Here is a 21,342-nt window from a genome sequence, read left to right as displayed (position 1 = left end):
AGGACCGCGGCAGTGAAACCGGACACGTGTAGGAAAGTTTTTTTTACCGGGATCGTGCAGGAAACTTATTTCCTTGTACTGTATTTTCCTCTTGCGTCATGTGATAGTCCCCGCCAATGAGAAGTTAGAAAATCGGTCAAGTGAGTACGGGGCGGTCCATTGCGTTTCCGGGTCTGGTTTTGTCCTGCAGAAGAGACGCCGCGCGACCAGCACGAGGACGTCATGATCGATAATGATCAATAAGTGACTGATGACAGAGAGACTGAATCACCTGTCTGCCTGCCTGTCCACCTGTCTGTCATCATGTCCAAACAGCGGAGTTCTGCTAAAACTCTGATCATCACAGACGGTGAGTTCAGATGGAGCCGGATCTGATGGCGTGATGACAGCGTGTCGGTGTCTCTGAACCATCAGCTGAGTCTGTCCTGGTCTATCTGTTCTGGTTCACTCTCGGCTCCTGGTTTATCTGTCCTGGTTTATCTGTTTATCTGGTTTATTGCTCTCGGCTCCTGGTTTATCTGTTTATCTGGTTTATTGCTCTCGGCTCCTGGTTTATCTGTCCTGGTTCGCTCTCGGCTCCTGGTTTACATGAAGGACCATGTAGCTGCTGGATGTGGAGATAAGAAACTGTTTATTAACACAAACAACATGTCGTCAGATGTTTACAGATGTTTCTGCTGAATGCAGCTTTAATCAAGACATTTTAGAAACGTGACCAAACTTTAACTGTCGAGATCAGAAACCAAAACAAACCAAACAGCCTCACTAAAAACCTGTCAACATTGGGTGGAGACCCTCTGATGGTTCATTGGCAGATGTCATGTTACTTATTAACATGTAGATTAAAAATATACAGGACCAAGAGCTGAACCCTGAGGTGAGCTGAACTGTGGAGGTCAGCAGCTGGTCGCTAACATGTTAGCATCAACTACTCTATAGCAGCCTGTCCGTGGTATTAGTACTCTTACTGCAGTAACTGATGTGGTCCATCCCTACTGGTCTGAACTCTGAGGAGCCTTCTCGTAATGACATGAACTTCATCCCTCTGCAGATGAGGAGGTAGAGGCTGAGGAGCTGAACCCATTCTCCTTCAGAGAGTTTCTACGCTGGAAGAGTCAGGATCCAGGCCTGGGCCTGGACCAGGACCAGGACCAAGACCAAGACCAAGACCAGGAGCAGACACACGTCAAGGTACTATAACTACTCACTCTGCAGCACAAGAAGAAGAAGAAGAACATGACATTTATTATAACTGTCTCTATAACTGTCTGTCTCTCTACCTGTCTCTCTACCTGCCTGTCTGTAGTTCAGCAGCTCTCAGAGGATGTTTGACGTTGGGACCTTTGACCCTGAGGTCAGGAGCTGTTTCTTCTCTGAGTCCTCTCTGGCACCACAGGTAGAGTGACATCATCACTGACATCATCCTTGTCTGTCTCTCGTCTTGTCCTCCCTGACTCTGTGGATACCCCTCAAATCAAGTCTAGACAACTGGGCCCCCAAACCGTCAGGTGTCCAGGTCACATGTGAAGTCACCATGTTGATGAGTCTCAGTGATGTCAAAGAATATATTTATAGTGCAACATGAAAAGAGTTAGCTCTAAAGTTGGACCTTTCCCATAATGCTTTGGGGGATATAAACAGGAAGTATAATGTTACCGTGGACCTCCCCTTCTACAGTGTGCAGTCTGTGGTTTTAACAGGTCCAGTGAGCTCCTCCAGAGCTGAAGTAGAGTTCGGCTTCAGTTCCAGGACATGATGATCCAGTCATATTCGTCTTTTTTAACAGTAAACGTTGTAAAATCACGTCGTCTACATACGTTGTTTACTATTTGATGTGGCATTTTCTTTAGCGGGGATTCAACCATTTTAATGCCAGGCCCCCCCTGTCTCTACAGTGGACAGACCTGTCTCCACAGTGGACAGAGACAGACCTGTCTCCACAGTGGACAGGGTCTGGCTGTAGAGACTACCAGGACTCACTTAGTACAGTTACATTTTTAGTCTATATTTGTTTCCATTTAGTCACATTGTCTCTATTAAAGTAGCTGAATCTGTCTGTCTGTCTGTCTGTCTGTCCTATCAGGAAGAGGAGGAGTGGGGGCGGAGCTTCCAGTCAGGTGTGGACAGCACCTCCTCCCTCTGTACGGAGGAGGAGGAGGAGGAGGAGGAGGAGGAGGAGGATGAAGAGGAGACCAGGTGAGTCATGTCTGCTGCTCACTGATTGGTGATTATTGTCCCGCTAGAGGTGGAGCTTAAAGACATGTGCAGACAATACTCAGTGTCCATTTTATTAGGAACAGCTGATGTCATGACTCCTAATGAAGGTGATGATGTTCAGATTACAGTGTGTTATGCTGGCAGCCGTTTCTATTATTTTGTCCACCCCTTTTTTATTGATGAGGGTGGACTGAATAACAGAAACTCCTCTGTGAAGGATTCATTACATCATTACTTTCTATCAGTTTTAGCAGCTGTTCCTAATAAATTGGACACCAAGTGTTAATCACAGCTGTGACGCCTGAAACAGGTTCTCCTCCAAACCTGAAGTCCAGCAGAGAGGAGCAGCAGGAGGAGCAGGAGAGAACTATGAAGGAGATGATGAGACCTCCATCGCTGAACCGGTCACCTCCTGCAGGAGGAGGAGCGGGAGGAGCAGCCAGATACAACAGGTGATTGAAGAAGAAGAAGAAGAAGAAGAAAAATAAAATGATGAGAATAATATAATTAATTCAGGACATTAATGTCAACATATCAGTCAGCTGGTTCCTTTTCAGAGTCCTTGTGTAGTTCAGGGAACCTGGGAGAACATGAGCTGATGTCAACATATAACTTCCTGTTTCTACCCTCCAAACTAAAATAACTGTGTGTCAGTTGAAGGAGGAGAACATGTTGTTGAGGAGAACCATCAGGGAGCTGCAGAGGAGATCAGAGGTCAACAAATGCAGGTGAGAACCAGCCGATCACTTGACAGCACCAACCCCACCAGTCAGCGTATTTACCCATCATGCCTATGTCCTCCCTGTCAGGGTGTCAGAGCTGTCGGAGGAGTTGATCCAGAGGAGGCGTCAGGAGGAGAAGGAGGCTCAGGATCTGGAGAGCATGGTTCACTCTGTGGAGCAGAACCTCCACCTGATGACGGTACGTTTTACTGAACGACCTTGAACATATACAGCTCTGGATCTGGATCTGGATCAGATCAGTATCAGTGTTCCTTATCGAACAGTCCGTTCTCTGTTTATCACTGAGCTCACAGTTGAAGCTGTTTCAAACGTTCACGTGAGGTGGTCAGAATATTAGGAACCCCTCTGAATATAATGCAGTCCAGTAGAACACCGTCACTAACTGTGAGAGAACTGAATGAATACAAACTTTATGACAGCGCAGGTGGGTCAGACTGTACAGGTGTTCCTAATAAAGAGACCACTTTTAAATATTTATAAATATATTTTAATCGATAGAACAGAATAGACGATATAATCGATAATCATACGCTTCATAATAAAACTAACGAAAAGAAATATCTGAGTTACATGACTGACAGAGACCCGACGCCTCATGATGCATTCACTGCTTCATGTTTAATAGAGTCCTAAGAACCGAGATGAGTTACCATTTTTACACTTCCTGTTCCCTCGTCTTGAAGTCAGTGTTTTTAATTAGACGCCTGAAATAAGGTCTGAGAGTTTCACATTTAGTTCTATGACAAGATACGTCAGTAAATACCTCCCATAATCACATTTCTCACATCACTCACGCCCACCCGCCCATCCCATCAAATCCACCCATTCATCCTCTGCCTGTCTGCCTGCCTGTCTGTCTGTCTGTGTGTCTCTGCCTGTCTGTCTGTCTCTGCCTATTTGTCTCTGCCTGTCTGTCTCTGTCTGTCTGTCTGTCTCTGTCTGTCTGTCTCTGCCTGTCTGTCTCTGCCTGTCTGTCTGTCTCTGCCTGTCTGTCTGTCTCTGCCTGTCTGTCTCTGCCTGTCTGTCTCTGCCTGTCTGTCTGTCTCTGCCTATTTGTCTCTGCCTGTCTGTCTCTGCCTGTCTGTCTGTCTCTGTCTGTCTGCCTGTCTCTTACAGAAGCGAGCTGTGAAAGCAGAGAACAGTGTTTCCAAACTGAAGGTGGAGCTGCAGCAGCTGCAGGTGAGACCGTTTGTATAAACTTTATTTAAACAGGTAATCTCACTGAGATCTAGTACATACACATGTCCAAATGAACCCAAAACATCTTCAGTTCTTCAGTCTGAACAAGTTGAAAACATAAAGTAATAAATACAGTGTGTTACATTTGTGTGTATAAATGTGTGTGTGTGTCCCAGGTGGAGGTCGACTCTCTGCGATTGGAGAACGATAGTCTGAAGGCAGCAGAGTCTGACGTCGTCATGACGATGAGACACAACGCTCAGGTGGCATCTGAGTACCTGAACAAGACGGCAAGCCACGCCCACTCCTCCATTCGGTCAGTACCTGTGTGTGAACAGGCGTCACTCTGTGTGTGAACAGGCGTCACTCTGTGTGTGTGAACAGGCGTCACTCTGTGTGTGTGAACAGGCGTCACTCTGTGTGTGTGAACAGGCGTCACTCTGTGTGTGTGAACAGGTGTGACTGTGTGTGAACAGGTGTCTGTGTGTGAACAGGTGTCTCTCTGTATGAACAGGTGTGACTCTGTGTGTGAACAGGTGTCACTGTGTGTGTGTGTGTGAACAGGTGTCACTGTGTGTAAACAGGTGTCTCTCTGTATTAACAGGTGTGACTCTGTGTGTGTGAAGAGGTGTGTGTGTGTGACTGTCTGACTGTGTGTGTGTGAACAGGTGTGACTGTCTGACTGTGTGTGTGTGAACAGGTGTCACTCTCTGACTGTGTGTGTGTGTGTGTGTGAACAGGCGTCACTGTGTGTGTGTGTGTGTGTGTGTGTGAACAGGCGTCACTCTGTGTGTGTGAACAGGTGTCTGTGTGTGAACAGGTGTGACTCTGTGTGTGTGAACAGGTGTCACTGTGTGTGTGTGTGTGTGTGTGTGTGTGTGTGTGTGTGTGTGTGTGTGTGTGTGTGTGTGTGTGTGAACAGGCGTCACTGTGTGTGAACAGGCGTCACTGTGTGTGAACAGGCGTCACTGTGTGTGAACAGGCGTCACTGTGTGTGAAGAGGTGTCACTGTGTGTGTGTGTGTGTGTGTGAACAGGCGTCACTCTGTGTGTGTGTGTGTGAACAGGTGTCTGTGTGTGAACAGGTGTGACTGTGTGTGTGTGTGTGTGAACAGGCGTCACTGTGTGTGTGTGTGTGTGTGAACAGGCGTCACTGTGTGTGAAGAAGTGTCACTGTGTGTGAAGAAGTGTCACTGTGTGTGTGTGTGTGTGTGTGTTTGTGTGTGTGTGAACAGGCGTCACTGTGTGTGAAGAGGTGTCACTGTGTGTGTGTGTGTGTGTGTGTGTGTGTGTGTGTGTGTGTGTGTGTGTGTGTGTGTGAACAGGCGTCACTCTGTGTGTGTGTGTGTGTGTGTGAACAGGTGTCTGTGTGTGAACAGGTGTGACTGTGTGTGTGTGTGTGTGAGAACAGGCGTCACTGTGTGTGAACAGGCGTCACTCTGTGTGTGTGTGTGTGTGTGTGTGTGTGTGAACAGGTGTCTGTGTGTGAACAGGTGTGACTGTGTGTGTGAATAGGTGCCTCTCTTTGTAGTATTGTATTAGCATGCTAATGTTAAATCGTGTCTCTGTCATACAGCTGATGCTATAGGATGTACGGTAAGCAGAGGAGGATAACCCGGATGAGACGTAGATCATAAAGTTGACGAAGGCGCTACCTTGTGGTTCTTTCAGTTTTTAAAGGACAATTGTAGTATTTTTCAAACTGGGTCTTAATTACCCTGTTGTAGTAATTCAGGGCTCGACTAACTGCAACTAGCTGATACAGTTAGCTACAGAAGCTAATCCAGGGAGTTAATGTCTGTTTACTTTCTTTTGGACTCAAATTAAATAGATTTGTGTCAAACTGAAGTTTCTTTGGAGACCTGTAGGAGGCTCATGCTGCTAGCTCACAACAGTCAGTTAGCATGACCAACAGTCAGAATGCTAACAATTATGAGAACAACCAGGTTGAAAAACACTGGAACTTCCTTTTAATCTTAGTAACAATAAAAACCGTTTTTATTGAGGGAAAATGCTGCAACATTAATGATTACAGCATCTTCACATTATTCTGATGACAGATGTGTTTCTCTGTGTTTTCAGCGTCCTGAGGTATGTTTGATTTGACCACCAGGTGGAGCCAAAGTCAGACAGTTTCATATCCTTCACATATGGGCTTTAAAGCTGTGTGACCTGTTAGTTCCACCTGACAAATGAACATTTTTAGCTTTTAAACTGTAACCTGTCTGTCTGTCTGCCTGTCTGCCTGCCTTCAGTCAGCTGTTTGGGGAAGCAGAGACTCTCCGTTTGGTTTCTCAGCTGTTGCAGTCCATCGACAAGATCTCCAACCTCAACTCAGAGTCCTGAACTCCTCCAGACCTCCTACAGACCCTCAGACCTCCTATAGACCCTTGTCTCTGATAGACAAGAGGATGTGGTTGTCATGGAAACAACCCTGAAAGGACAAACTGTGAGGTCAGAGCTCAGTCATCATTTCTCTTCATAGGTGTTTCATTATATGAACCTTTGATGACATCACAGCAGGTGGGGGACTTCTGGCTGCTGACTGGTCGGTTTGTTGGATGACACCAGATTGATCATTGAGTTTATTACAAAACTCAGTTTGGTTTATTTACATCGTCATTAAATATAAAGTTGCACTTAAGAGGAAACACCTACAGCTTGTTTTGATTCTTAATTTAACCTTTATTTAACCTGAGACTTTTATTATTAATGACTTCTGCTGTATACTCTGATGTGTCATAAGAAAATATGTTAAATAAATTGTTAAATCATCAGTTTGTTTCTGCTCTGATGAAAACACACAAAACAGTTCCTTGGAGGAATAGTTTGATATTTTGAGAAATCCTCTTCTCTTTCTTTTTCAGATGGATAATAATCTCACGTGTGTCTATGTGTCCAGTACACAGCTGGAGGCTGTGCTTAGCTTAGCTTAGCATAAAGACTGGAAACAGAGGGAAACAGCTAGCCTGGCTCCGTCTAAAGGTGTCTAAAGGTAACAAAATCACAAAGGGTTTTGTTACCTTTAGACACCTCTAAATAAGATCTAACGTTTGTGGTTTCATAACCTGATAAGTTTAATTTAGTTTTTTTAAATTTAATTTATTAGAGACCACCTACAATTTTAAAAGTAAATGTTCCCATTTAATGTAGCAGAATTAGCTTAAAGCTAATGTTCATCTGAAGATCACAGTTAAAAACACACGAGAGAGAAAGAGAAGAAGAAGAGTTCACTAAATGTTGAACCGTTCCTTTAAGTCAGCTGGTTGTTCAGGAAACCAAATAAATAAAATAAAACTAAAGGCGTGTCTGAATTCTGCTAATCTTCAACATACTAACAGGAATGCAATACGTGTTCTGATGGATGTTAATTAACTTTCACTGTCAATTAAAGTTAAAGAAAAATTATGTACTTCTGTTTTTGTGTCATATATATATATACAGTGGGGTCTGAGACCACATTAAAGATCTCAAATATTTTTCCATAAACCTGGAAATAATCACAAAGTTTGAGGATTCAGAAACATTTAACACAAGAAGTCATGTAGAATGAAGAATATATAAATATATATAACATTTACTATTTGCATTTGTTTGAATGTAATACTATTTGTTTTCATTATAAATGATAATATCAGCTCAAGAATTTGAGTGAAAAGTTGAATCTTTGAAAGATGTTCAGGGATTTCAGAGACTCTTAGTCTTTGGTATGTCCCCCTTTTGCTTTGATGACAGCATGCAGTCCAGCTGGCATGGACTCCACAAGTTTGTGCCAAACCTGATGACCCATGTTATCCCAGCATGATCTGACAATGTTCCAGAGGGCTTCTTGTGATGTCACAGAAGGCTTGGCTTTCTGAGTCTTCAAGTGCCCCCATAAATAGTTCAATGGGGTTGAGGTCAGGTGACTGTGGAGGAAAGTCCATGACAGTCAGGACTCCTTGGTCTTCTTTGGTCTTCAAGTAGTTCTTGCAAAGCTCTGAGGTATGTTTGGGGTCCTTATCCTGCTGCAGTATGAAGCCCTCTCCACAAAGATGCAGACTAGAGGGTACAGCATGTCTCTGAAGGATGGAGTGGTGCTTCTCCTTGGTCAGGGTGTAGTCGATTCACTGCAGGGGTCCAACTCCAGAGTAGGCAAACCCCCCCAGACTTGAATATTCCCACCATGTTTCCCTGTTGGTTTGATCCACTGCAGTATCATTCTCTCTCCTGCTCGTCTCCTTACATACACCCTTCTGTTACTGCCAGAAGTCTCTAACCTGGATTCATCAGTAAATAGGACTTTTCTTCATCCACAGTAAAATGCTGCTGTTTCTTAGCCCACCCCAAGAGTTTGGCCTTGTTTCCCCTTCTGAGAAGTGGTTTAGAAACTGCTACTGGTCCTCTGAGACCACTACAAGACAGCCTTCTTTTGACAGGACTTTTGCTGATTGGAGTGTGGCGTTCTTTATTTAGCAGATTGTGTATCTGTGATGAAGGTGCTTTTCTATCTCTCGGGGAACTAAGCTTGATGTATTGATCTTCTGATGGTGTGGTCACTGTTGGTCTGCCTGATCGAGCTTTGGATACAACTGATCCCGTTTCTGCATAGTGTTTTAGAGTTCCATGCACTGCCCCCTTAGAAATCCACATACTTTTGGCCATGTAGTGTAGTCCAGTCCATTCTTCTTCTGTACAGCTAAATGGAACTACACGTAAAACACACCAATAACAAGCTGTCTTCTTCTTCTGTGGTTTATTAACAAACATCAATACAGCTGACATCACAGTGTACACAGCAGACAGCCAATCAGCCGCTGGCAACACAGTACAGCTTGCATGTGTGTCTGTGTGTGTATCAGTGTGTGTGTGTCAGAGTGTGTATCTGCTGTCTCCAGTGTGTGCTCCAGCTCTGTAGTTCACTCAGTCGTCTTCGTTTGTCGTCGTCTGAACGCAAGAACTCCGACCTGAACAGCTGCTCGAACCTCTGAGACACACACACACAAATAAAAGCACAGAGTAGGTGCTTATGTGACTGATTTGTGTGTGTGCGTGTATATGAGTGCTTACCTTCAAAGAAGCGTCTCTCTGCTCTTTAACAGCCAGATGTCCCAGGGTGCACCTGGTCGTGGTGGATGTAGTTGTTGCCATGGTAATACCAGACTGCGGGTCAGCAGTGCTGTTGGTAGGGGGTGACAGGTACGAGATACCAGACCAGGACCTGAGACACACACACACACACACACACACACACACACACACACACACACGTATATTCAGAGTGTTATGAGTCCAGCAGTTAGAAGCTGCCAGAAATCTGCAAAAAACAACTAGTGTGAAGCAGCTGGAGGGCTTTTATTGTGAAGGATCAACAACATCTTGACTACTTGCTGTTTATATCCATATCAGCTTTATTCTGAAGTCACAGTAACAGTAATAATGTGATCCAACATGCAGCAGGTCAGAGGTCAGGTGTTACCAGCTGACTATGCAGGGTTTCTGTCCTGTTTCAGCTCTTGTCTCCATGGTAACTGTGCTGTCTTCAAGGTGCTGGTGTGATGACGCTGCTTCGGTTTCTATGGAAACAAACAGAAACAACTTAATTCAGGATTCAATACTTTATTTGTCACATGTATTAATATATACATTAATATTTTTAATAAATGTGAAAATTAGAAAATAAATATATGCATTGTCTATGTGTATGATGAAGAGTATGTGGAATGTATGTATGTTTCTATGTTTATATACACAGTGGGGTCCAAAGGTCTGAGACCACGTTGAAAATCTCAGATATTTTCACGTAATAATCCTGGAAATAATCACGTTTGAGGACTCAGAAACATTTAAAAACACAATAACTTATGAAGAAGAAATATTTTGATTCTGCACTATTTTTAGATCAGCAATCAAATTTGAGTGCATTTGTTGCATTGACCAACTGAACTCCTTTGCACAAAAGGTCAGATGTCTTTGAGTTGTGTCCTTCCATCGAAGCATGTGTTCAGATGACACTGAATGTAAGTTTGTATGTGTATGTTTATATGTTTGTATGTGTGTGTGTATGTATGTGTTTATATATATATGTATGTGTGTGTGTGTGTATATGTATGTATGTATGTATGTTTATATAGACTTAGACTTTTATTAATCCCACAGTGGGGAAATTTACAAGTCACAGCAGCAAAGACAGAAAGGTGCAGAAACACACAGCAGACAGCACTGTGTCAATAAGAAGTAGAAGTATTTTTTTAAAAAGAAAAACAATATACAAATAACTTTTTTTTATGATATATAAAAAAAGATATAAAAAATATGGGGGACAAAAATAAATATATACACGGAAAATATAAAGTATGTACAAATTGTGCAGATTTATGTGCAGTTAAACAGTCTTGTGTAACAGTCTGCTGCTGAAGGAGCTGCTCAGGGCCCCCACAGTCTCGTGCAGGGGGTGGGAGGTGTTGTCCATGATGGATGTCAGCGTGGCTAACATCCTCCTCTCCCCCACCTCCTCAATGGAGTCCAGCGGGCAGTCCAGAACAGAGCCGGCTCGCCTAATCAGTCTATTGAGCCTCCTCCTGTCCCTGTCCGTGCTGCCCCCCCCAGCAGACCACAGCATAGAAGATAGCCGAAGCTACCACAGTGTCATAAAAAGTCCGGAGCAGTTTCCTGCACACACTGAAGGACCCCAGCCTCCTCAGCAGGTGGAGGCGGCTTTGACCCTTCTTGTACAGGGCCTGAGTGTGGTCAGACCAGTCCAGTTTATTGTTCAGGAGAACACCCAGGAATTTGTAGTTCTCCACCACCTCAATGTCCAAACCCTGGATGTTCACCGGTGTGATGCTGGATGACTTCCTCCTGAAATCGATCATCATCTCCTTCGTCTTGCTGGCGTTGATGTGAAGCTGGTTGAGCTCGCACCAGCTGACACAGTCGCTGATGACCTCCCTGTATTCCAGGTGGTTCCCCTCAGACACACATCCAACGATGGCAGTGTCGTCAGAGAACTTCTGGATGTGACAATTCAATTCAATTCAATTCAATTTTATTTATATAGCGCCAAATCACAACAAAGTCATCTCATGACACTTTACAAAATAGAGCAGGTCTAGACCGACTCTTTATAATGTTATTACAGAGACCCAACAGTTCCCACCATGAGCAAGCACTTTGGCGACAGTGGCAAGGAAAAACTTCCTTTTAAGAGGCAGAAACCTCGAGCAGAACCAGACTCTAGGTGGGGGGTCATCTGCTTTGACCGGTTGGGTTTTAGGGAGAGAGAGAGAGAGAGAGAGAGAGAGAGAGACAGAGACAGAGAGATAGACATAGAGACACAGATAGACAGACAGACAGACAGACAAGACAGATAACAGACAGACAGACAGATAACAGCTGACAGTGTTGTGTCTGAAGTCTGAGGTGTAGAGAGTGAAGACGAATGGAGAGAGAACCGTACCCTGGGGGGCCCCGTGCTGCAGACCACCACATCAGACACACAGTCCCGGAGCCTCACATACTGTGGTCTGTTGGTGAGGTAGTCGATTGTCCATGAAGCCAGGTGACGGTCAACTCCCGCTCCCTCCAACTTCACCCTCAGCAGTGCTGGCTGGATGGTGTTGAAGGCACTGGAGAAGTCAAAGAACATGATCCTCACAGTGCTTCCAATGTTTTCCAGGTGGGAAAGGGATCTGTGTAGACTCCGGGACGGTAAGCAAACTGGAGGGGGTCCAGCGTTGTGCTCACCAGGGGTCGCAGGTGTTTGAGGATGATCCTCTTCATGGTCTTCATAAGGTGAGAGGTCAGGGCGACAGGCCTGTAGTGGTTGAGTTCCCTGGGGTGCGCCGTTTTTGGTACCAGGACCATGCAGGAAGTCTTCCACAGGGCCAGGACTTTTTTCAGACCGAGTTGTGGACTGGTGACGGTCTGGTGTTAATAAGGAAGGGGACGAGCAGGGGGGTGGAGTGGAGGCCAGCTCGGGGAGGTGTGAAGAGGGGGCAGAATAGGTGGGGGAGGGAGACTGGGCAGAATCGAATCTGTTGAAGAACAGGTTTAGTTTGTTAGCCCAGTCCCTGTCTCCACTGTCCTGATGTCTCCCCTCACCTTTTCCATGTCCAGAGATCTTCTTAAGTCCTCTCCAGACATCCCTGGTGTTATTCTGCCCCAGATGTTCCTCCAGTTTCCTCCTGTAGCTCTCCTTGCCCTTCCTTATTTGTTGCCGGAGCCGCTTATGGATGCTCCGCAGCTGCTCTTTGTCCCCCGACCTAAAGGCCCTCTTCTTTTCACTCAGCAGGGCCTTAATGTCGGGGGTCACCCAGGGTTTGTTGTTGGGAAAACACTGTACCTTCTTGGAAGGCACCGTATTCTCCACACAGAAGTTGATATAGTCCGGAATGCAGTGGGTCAAACTGTCAATGTCCTCTCCATGAGGGCTGCAGAGTGCTTCCCAGTCTGTTGTTTCAAAGCAGTCCCTGAGCCTTGCACTGGCCTCCTCAGACCACACCATCACTGACCTCTCCACAGGTGGATGTTTATTCACCAGGGGGGTGTAGTCCGGACGGAGGTGAACAAGGTTGTGATCAGATCAGCCAAGCGGGGGGAGGGGGAGTGAGGTGTATGCATCCTTGGTGTTTGCATACAGTAGGTCCAAAGTTTTATTGTCCCTGGTGGCATTTCACATATTGGGTGAAGGTGGGGAGAGTAGCGGACAGGGAAGCATGATTGAAGTCACCGGAGATGAGGAGGAGGGCTTGGGGGTGCCGAGTCTGTAGCTGAGAGACGACAGTGTGAATGAGCTTGCAGGCTGCAGCAGCATCGGCCGATGGAGGGATGTACACAGTTACAGCAATAACATGTGAGAACTCCCTCGGGAGGTAGTATGGCCGAATACCAACAGCTAGCAGCTCAATGTCTCTGGTGCAGCGCTGCTCCTTGATGCTGATGTGTCCCGGGTTGCACCATCTCTGGTTTACAAACATGGCAATACCCCCGCCCTTCTTCTTACCGCTCTCCACAGCTTTCCTGTCGGCCCGAACAAGATGAAAGCCATCCAGGGTTGCGTTTGAGTCCGGGGAAAGTTCATTCACCCCCGTCTCGGTGAAGCACATGAGACTGCACTCACGATGCTCCCTCTGAAGCCGGGTTAGCGCCGTTAGCTCGTCCATCATGTTGGGGAGCGATCTTACGTTCCCCATGATGACAGACGGTATACATGGTTTATACCAGGGGTGCCTAATACGTCGATCGCGATCTACCGGTCGATCTTAAAGGTAGTGTGGATAGATCGCATGGCATTAAAAAAAATAGACGTCAGCCTATCATCCATCCTCACTATGAAATTTGTCACTTGATTGACATACAGGGCAGCCAGTCTGACATCTGATCTTTTCTGACACATGGGTCACCACGCATGCGCGTACAAGCGCGCCAAGTGCGGCAAAATGCATCCCTGGCTGATTCCATTCAGTGCAAGTCATCAGAGTAAGGTAATGACAAAAGTTATATTGTGCAATATGGGTTCATGCAGTTATGCAAGGTACACCAACATATATTGTACATATAAAGAATACTCAATATATTTAAAAATAAATATATGTTTTGCATTTTTATAGTAGGTAGATCATTTTGACTTGGTCATTTTATAAGTAGCTCGCATGCTGAAAAAGTGTGTGCACCCCTGGTTTATACCGTCTTTTCCGCTCCCGGCGCTTTACTCCAGCCTCTCCTCCTTCTCCTTATCTCCGCGGGGATGTCCGGTCTCTCCGCGCTGAGAGGCGGTGTGCGGCTCAGGGCTAACAGCTGATCCCGAGTGTAAACAATGGATCCATGAATGAATGAGTTTCCCGAGGCAGAGTCCAAAAGTCCGAAAAACAGCAAGAGGCAAACTACTAATGTCACCAGATGAACATCCATAGTTGCGTAGTTGCTGAGGGGTCCGTGTATATGAAAATACATTTAAAAAGTACACAAAAAACACTTAAGAGTCTAAAAACAGAGCGAAAGTTACGGAGCTGCTGTAACAGGCTGCCACCAGCGCGGCGCCATTTTACATACATATGTATGTATGTATGTATGTATGTGTATGTATGTATGTATGTATGGATGGATGTATGTATGTATGTGTCTATGTATGTGTGTGTGTATGTATGTTTATATATATATGTATGTGTGTATGTATGTATGTTTATATATATATGTGTGTGTGTGTGTGTGTATGTATGTATGTGTGTATGTATGTATGCTTATATATATGTATGTGTGTATGTATGTATGTGTCTATGTATGTATGTATGTATGTTTATATATATGTATGTGTGTATGTATGTATGTATGTATGTTTATATATATGTATGTGTGTGTATGTATGTGTGTATGTATGTATGTATGTATGTGTCTATGTATGTATGTTTATATATATGTATGTGTGTATGTATGTATGTATGTGTGTATGTATGTATGTATGTATGTTTATATATATGTATGTGTGTATGTATGTATGTATGTGTGTATATGTGTGTGTATGTATGTATGTGTCTATGTATGTATGTGTGTATGTATGTTTATATATGTATGTGTGTATGTTTATATATATGTATGTGTGTATGTATGTATGTTTATATTGAAGAGGTTCTTAGGTGTTACAACCGATACCCCCACCCAACGCGGATATCACATTGAGTGGCGGCTGTCCTACGACCTAATCTTTAGGTTTTCGAACGGACTCCCAAAATCTACACGCAAGACCGCCTTAGCCTGCTGAGGGAGCCTGGTTACGTTCCCGGAATATCATAACAATGAGGCCTATATAGTTGACTATGTGCCAACGACTGGATATTAGCAGGAATATCTGTGTGTGATAGGTGTTTGAAGATTGGTGGTACCCCAGTAAGACCCTGAAGGAAAAGATCAATACTGAGGGAGGTCCACACGGAAGGGTGGCAGACACTCGCCTGGTTTCACACTGGGCCGCCTCAAATGCCCAAATCCCTAATACACAATTTAGAGATAAATTTAGGAAATCCCTCCCTGTGTCCCAACTATTTAGAAACTTTAACAGTAATCTCCAAACAATCCAAAGCAGCAGCAAAACATCAGACAACTGAGTTGAACCTATTTAACATGTCCTTCCATGTTAAACATCATAATATATACATAGCAGCTTTCTTAGAATTCATCAATCAAAGCCAAATTATTATCTACTGTCAGCATATCTCAAGGAGAGGAGTCTTCTTACCTGAGGGAGGCTACCTAGATGATCTCAGATAGGAGCAACACAGGACTTTGGTCAGAGTGTACAAAGTACAACCCAATTTTATTGGAGTTTTAACAAAAAGAATAAATGGATTCAAAAATGTTCAAAAAGGAAGAAAATATAACAATTTGGTAACAAAGTCTCACGAACAACCAAGGCAAAAACCTAAGCAGTCAGTCAGAGTCACACACGCACTCAAAACTCCTCTGTCTTCCCTTTTTGTACCCTTTACCCCCCTCCAAGGGGTCAGGGGTTCAAAACGTTTATTTTCTGAGAAACATATCGCTAAACACCATATGACCATTAACCACATTTTGTGAATACCTCATCTTCCCTGCTTTGCAAGAGTGTGATTTCACACTTTGCAGGGTGTCAGGCAGATGCATGAACCTAAACTGGTCTTCACGCCACCTAGACGTCGATTTAACAGAATGTATAAGAACAGGCTGTCCTGTCACAGGACGTCTGTTCCCTTTTCGGAGAATAGGCAGGTTTAACGTACTTCCTGTCCTTAAAGCTGAACTTAGTTTGAACTTGTCAACTGAGTTTGAAGTATCACTCAGAAAACAAAAAAAGGGGGGTGAGGGCATGACTCGGACACAACATAGGTGGAACACTCAACAATATATATGTATGTGTATGTATGTGTCTATGTATGTATGTATGTTTATATATATGTATGTGTGTATGTATGTATGTATGTTTATATATATGTATGTGTGTATGTTTATATATGTATGTATGTATGTATGTATGTGTCTATGTATGTATGTATTTTTATATATATGTATGTATGTATGTGTCTATGTATGTTTATATATATGTATGTGTGTATGTTTGTATGTATGTGTATGTATGTGTGTATGTATGTATGTATGTGTGTATGTATGTTTATATATATGTATGTATGTATGTATGTATGTATGTGTGTGTCTATATATGTATGTATATATATGTATGTATGTATGTGTGTATGTATGTATGTGTGTATGTATGTTTATATATATGTATGTATGTATGTATGTGTGTGTCTATATATGTATGTATATATATGTATGTATGTGTGTATGTATGTATGTATGTGTGTATGTATGTTTATATATATATGTATGTATGTATGTATGTGTGTATGTATGTATGTATGTGTGTATGTATGTTTATATATATGTATGTATGTATGTATGTATGTATGTGTGTGTCTATATATGTATGTATATATATGTATGTATGTATGTGTGTATGTATGTTTATATATATATGTATGTATGTATGTGTGTATGTATGTATGTGTGTATGCACATAAAATATCAAGTTTGATGCCTCTGCAACTTGGTCTTGTTACCCAACATTACAACAGGCTGGCTGAAGGTTAAAGGTTACCTGCAGGTGTGAGCAGGTTGTCCAGCTGATGGAGCAGGTTTTCTGTCAGAGAGGCCAGTGATGTCACAAACTCCTCCCCTCTGACTCGCACGCACTCCTGAACACAAAAACACACAGGTATTAACTGCCGTCACACTGACTCCCTCTTGCAGGTCTGACAGGTACTGATTTAACAAGCGTCACACTGACTTCTCCCTTGTCCTACCTGTAGTTCCAGATGTGCGCAGCAGATGGCGCTGTGCAGCTGCTGCTGTCTGAGCTCCTCGCTGCTGTTCAGAGTCTGAAGCTCATCGTCTCTGAGAGACACTCGCAGCTGACTGACGTTTACACACTGAGAACCAGAGAGAAGAAACTGTCGGCACTGATCTGCTGTCTGTTTTACTGATGACCTGTGATGACCTGTGATGTCAGACTGATTTCAGATTGTCACCTTCTCCTTCTCGCTGGCTGCCAGCCTCTCCTCCAGCTTCCGTCTGACTCTGCCCACCTCCTCTCTCAGCTCCACCCCCTGCTGTCGCTCATGGTTACTAATCAAAACTGAGGGTAACGAATGCAGCAGCTCCTCCAACACAGACAGGTGGTTCACCAACTCTGAGAGACAGACAGACAGACAGACAGACAGAGAGTGTGTAGTTTCTTTTCCTTGTTTATTCTGTCTGTCTGCTCTATCTATCTTTGTGAGGGCCAATGTGAGTTTTAGTTTAGTTTATTACATTTATTTATCAGGGATTATATACAAAAAAACATTCATCTCACAGAAGAAGAGATGTAACATTCATTTCCATCTGCAGTCTCTGAGCAGGTCAACACAAACACTAATAAATACTAATACAACTAATGCAACAAATACAAATACAAGTGCATGTGAGCGGATATTGATCAGTGACGGGACGGTGGAAAATGCATTATGGCAGAGACTAACTTGGTCACTAAAAAAGGTACCACTTCGCCCCAGTATTTTTGGTTTTGGCCTAATGAAAGCCACCTCTGAAGGTGACCTTATTATAGTTAGACTACTAAGAAGTTATTAATAGCCTGAGGCTGAATATGTTTTTCATGACGGGACTGTGCAACACGATGGGGCTCAAAACAACAAATGGTGGAGAGAATCCTGGAGCAGGTGCAAGACAAAAGCCGCCGCCTGCAGCTCACATGGCAGGATGTGAGAGTTCTGAAGTGGTTTACAGCAGGCAGAGTTTCAGGGACTTGGTGCTAAGGAGGTGGGAAAAAATAATGCATCTACCCTCTCTGCTTGTGCTCAGAAACCTCCAGGCCTGTTCCCGGTATCCCAGCAGCCTCTGCTGCATGCTGTCAGCCCATTGGTCCAAACTGTCAGGAACCAGGAGGAACCTGCTGAGACCACGAGGCTCGCTCCGGTAAAAGTCCTGTTAGAGAGTATTAGAAAAGTTTAAATTAAGAACTTTTAACATGAGAACAACATTTAGAAATTCATCCACAAACAGTGTGTCTGTTACCTCGGCAACCAGGAGGAGGACATCATTGGCTTTCCACAACACAGAGTTCACTGTGGAGCTGAAGGAGCTGAAACACAAACACACAGGTGATCAACACCTGGCTGAGATCCTCCATCCAGATTAAAGACCAGCCGGTTGGACTCACTCTGTGTTCTGTTCTGGCTCTGGCTTGGGTTCGGAAACCTGGAACCTTCTGTCAGTCCCGATGGACCTGCAGCCCCTCCTCACACTGACACACGCACACACACACACACAGGCTGGCTTATGGTGGTCACATTAGTTTGTACTGAGCTTCTATTTTAGCAAAATTACAATAAAGAGGCACAACATCAAAAACTGAATTGAGTCACTATGAAACAGGTTACACACACATCATTTTAATGAGACTGGGCTTAACCTGGAGATTTTCATCTGGGCTCGATCTGATTATTCAGAAACAAAATATTACATCCCAGCAGCCCTGGTATCCTGGACTCCCACAGTGCCCCGAATCAGACACCTCGCTAATAAGTCTAAGTCTGAAATAAGTTTTATTCATACAGCACAATTCATACACCAGGTTTCACAAGTAGTCTGAGTAATGTAAGGTAGAGGTCTTCATTTTGGACCCGATCTGAGTGAGTGTGTGTGTGTGTGTGTACCTCAGTGTACTGACAGACTCAGTACATCTTTGTTGAAGACGTTGGACAGGACCTACAGACACAAACTGCTGTCAGTCTGTTTTGTTCAGTTAGGTTTTTCACAGAGACAAGGGGACAGAGATCAGTGATGACTTCAACAAAGGTCAGTTAGTAAGTTACATGTACAAAGATCTATGACGTATCCCGGTACACCTACCAGGCAACGTATGGAGTATGAAAGATAGTAAAAAACTGAGGGTAGTAGTAGAAATTCTACAGTAGTAGAATAATCAAGTTCAGTTCTTGCGAGTGAAACATGAGCCGTTATTGGACAATACAGACATTAATTAGTGTAACTACGACATGTCATTTGGACAGAGCTTTGAGGGCGGTGGGAGTGTCAGCGGCGCAGTGTAACGCAGGGGGGTGTCATGGTTCAGAATTTCAAGCTGAAACAGGGTGTAAATACCTTTCTTTGAAATATAGACCTGTTTCTCTTCTAATCCATCTCTTTCATTGAACAAAAGAAGTCAAAGCTGTGAAATGTTAAATGTCTGAACACAAGCAGCCGTACAAGAACTTTCTGTGAACAGTCAAAACTGGGAAATGATGATTTAAATCAGGAACTAGAAGTCAGCAAGATTATGAATCTGACCAGACATGTTCACAGACAGTTTTTACCAGCAGCTGTTCTTCCTGTTTCCGGTCTCTCTGCTGCTTCTGCTGCAACATCCTGGATCATACAGAACCTGCTGTGTTATTATTATTGAATAGAAGTGAAGAAGGAAGGAAGAAGAAACATTTACTTGTCTTTGTCATCAGGTAGCACAAACACTACTAGCAGTACTCGTATTCTCTACAGTATTACTCATGGGATTGGTTGGAGTATGTGTACCTGTTCAAGGACTTGATGATGCCCACTACAGGGTCATCGAGGAGGTCCACACCTGTCCTGCTCAGCTGCAGTAAACCAGGAGGAGGGGTTAACCAGACCTGCTTTCTGGATTTAGGACAAGCTGAGAGGCTTTCCTGCAGGGTGGTGTCCTAAACACACACAGATCATAATCCAATTGGACATAAAGTAGACCACATACATAGGAATAGATCCAGGTTGTTAGCAGGTAGCTCAGATAGACAAAAGGCAGTACAAGTAGAAGAGGAAGTAAACCCATAAACCAGAGGTAGTCCAGGTAAACAGGAGCTGGTCCTGACAGATAAGAGATAGTCCAGTTAGAAGTGTGGTAGTTATGGTAGAAATTACTTAGTCCACATAAACAGGACAGGACTTAGTCCATGGTATTCCAGATAAACAGGAGGTAATTCACACAGAAAAATGGTAACCCATGTAGACAAGAGGTAGTCCAGGCAGACAGGTGATGGTCAGACAGGTGGTAGTCCAGGGTATTCCAGGTAAACAAGCCCAAGTCCAAATAAACAAGACAGTTCAGGAAGACAAGAGGTAGTCCAGGAGGACAACAGGTAGACCAAGGAAACAAGAGGTAGTCCAAGAAGACAAGAGGAGTCCAGATAGACAAGAGGTAATGCTGGAAGACAAGAGGTAGACCATGGAAACAAGAGGCAGTCCAGGAGGACAAGAGGCAGTACAGGAAGACAGGAGGTAGTCCATGAAGATAGGAGGCAGTCCAGGAAGACAAGAGGTAGTCCAGGTAGATAAGATAAGGTAGTCCAAGCATAAAGGTGGTAGCGCAGAAAGGTAGAAAGTAGACATACAAGACGTAGTCCAAGTACTTGAGGTAACCTACCAATGAAAAGTCCAGGTATTGACAGCACTTCCTGAGTTCTTTATTGAATGATGACAGGAAAGAACACACCTGATCTGGAGACATCTGCAGACAGACAGACAGACAGACAGACAGAGACATAATAGGAACATTAAGGTTGGACCACTTGTTCTTTGTAAAACCTGTTTGGTATTATTAGAGAAGTACAGTAGCTTAGAAGGAATAGTAATACAGCAGGACTGCAACAACACCCAAGTATAAAGTACTACAGCAGTAGTATTGTCTGTACCTGTGTGTTCTCCATCATCATCCTCAGATCCTCCAACCTGCTGCTGATGGCTGACTGCTGCTGGTTACTGCTGGCTGCCTGCGTGGATCAAACAGGGTTCAACATGTTTAGTAAAGAGAGACAGACATAAAGACAGACAGGCAGACAGGCAATTCACACAGACAGACAGACAGGTACCTCAGCCCTGATGTGAACTTGTGTACTGCTGATAATTTTCTGGATCTTCTCCATAAATTCCACCTCAGATTTCAGGAAGGAGAGTTTCTCCTCAAAACGACCAGATACCTCCTTCATCTGGCGGAGAAACACAATCGTTGGTGTCAGTGTAAAGACGGTAAAGTTTAGCTTCATGTTTTTATTGGACAGTTAACAGGTTCCTTATATGTACAGATATCATGCACAGATTTGGTTATATTGTCAATATAAATATATGTCGTGTTTGAACTTCTGTATTAAGAGAAACTTCAT

The 21,342-nt window shown here is 43.9% G+C and overlaps 2 protein-coding genes across 3 annotated transcripts in view; one reads left to right on the top strand and one right to left on the bottom strand.

The window, feature by feature from the left end:
- Positions 1–208: 208 nt before the first annotated feature.
- entr1 (endosome associated trafficking regulator 1) lies at positions 209–7,138 on the top strand. 2 transcript variants are annotated; one of them, XM_070904831.1, is made up of 11 exons: positions 209–349; positions 904–906; positions 1,052–1,191; positions 1,307–1,396; positions 2,084–2,196; positions 2,528–2,669; positions 2,872–2,945; positions 3,027–3,138; positions 4,077–4,139; positions 4,316–4,455; positions 6,394–7,138. In XM_070904831.1, exons 1-11 carry the CDS (start codon positions 304–306, stop codon positions 6,482–6,484), a joined length of 1,014 nt encoding a protein of 337 aa, XP_070760932.1. In that variant the 5' UTR covers positions 209–303; the 3' UTR covers positions 6,485–7,138. The 2 variants fall into 2 exon arrangements, with proteins under 2 accessions (XP_070760932.1, XP_070760931.1); XM_070904830.1 differs by lacking the exon at positions 904–906.
- A 1,739-nt stretch (positions 7,139–8,877) lies between these two features.
- The window catches only part of ccdc180 (coiled-coil domain containing 180), a 29,605-nt gene continuing 17,140 nt past the window's right edge, over positions 8,878–21,342 (bottom strand). The window contains exons 23-37 of the mRNA XM_070905011.1: positions 21,052–21,168; positions 20,875–20,952; positions 20,607–20,690; positions 19,739–19,887; positions 19,525–19,592; positions 18,865–18,916; positions 18,369–18,452; positions 18,224–18,290; positions 17,992–18,133; positions 17,179–17,339; positions 16,954–17,079; positions 16,749–16,845; positions 9,597–9,693; positions 9,188–9,338; positions 8,878–9,104 (exon numbers count right to left, since the gene is read on the bottom strand). Of these exons, the coding sequence (XP_070761112.1) occupies positions 8,976–9,104; positions 9,188–9,338; positions 9,597–9,693; positions 16,749–16,845; positions 16,954–17,079; positions 17,179–17,339; positions 17,992–18,133; positions 18,224–18,290; positions 18,369–18,452; positions 18,865–18,916; positions 19,525–19,592; positions 19,739–19,887; positions 20,607–20,690; positions 20,875–20,952; positions 21,052–21,168 (1,602 nt within the window). The 3' untranslated portion in view covers positions 8,878–8,975. The remainder of the gene's footprint in view (positions 9,105–9,187; positions 9,339–9,596; positions 9,694–16,748; positions 16,846–16,953; positions 17,080–17,178; positions 17,340–17,991; positions 18,134–18,223; positions 18,291–18,368; positions 18,453–18,864; positions 18,917–19,524; positions 19,593–19,738; positions 19,888–20,606; positions 20,691–20,874; positions 20,953–21,051; positions 21,169–21,342) is intronic.

Source organism: Enoplosus armatus, chromosome 4, assembly GCF_043641665.1.
Source record: "Enoplosus armatus isolate fEnoArm2 chromosome 4, fEnoArm2.hap1, whole genome shotgun sequence".
In the NCBI taxonomy this organism is placed as follows: Eukaryota; Metazoa; Chordata; class Actinopteri; order Centrarchiformes; family Enoplosidae; genus Enoplosus; species Enoplosus armatus.
Note: the sequence above shows the minus strand (reverse complement) of the source record. Positions and strands in the feature narration are given on the sequence as shown.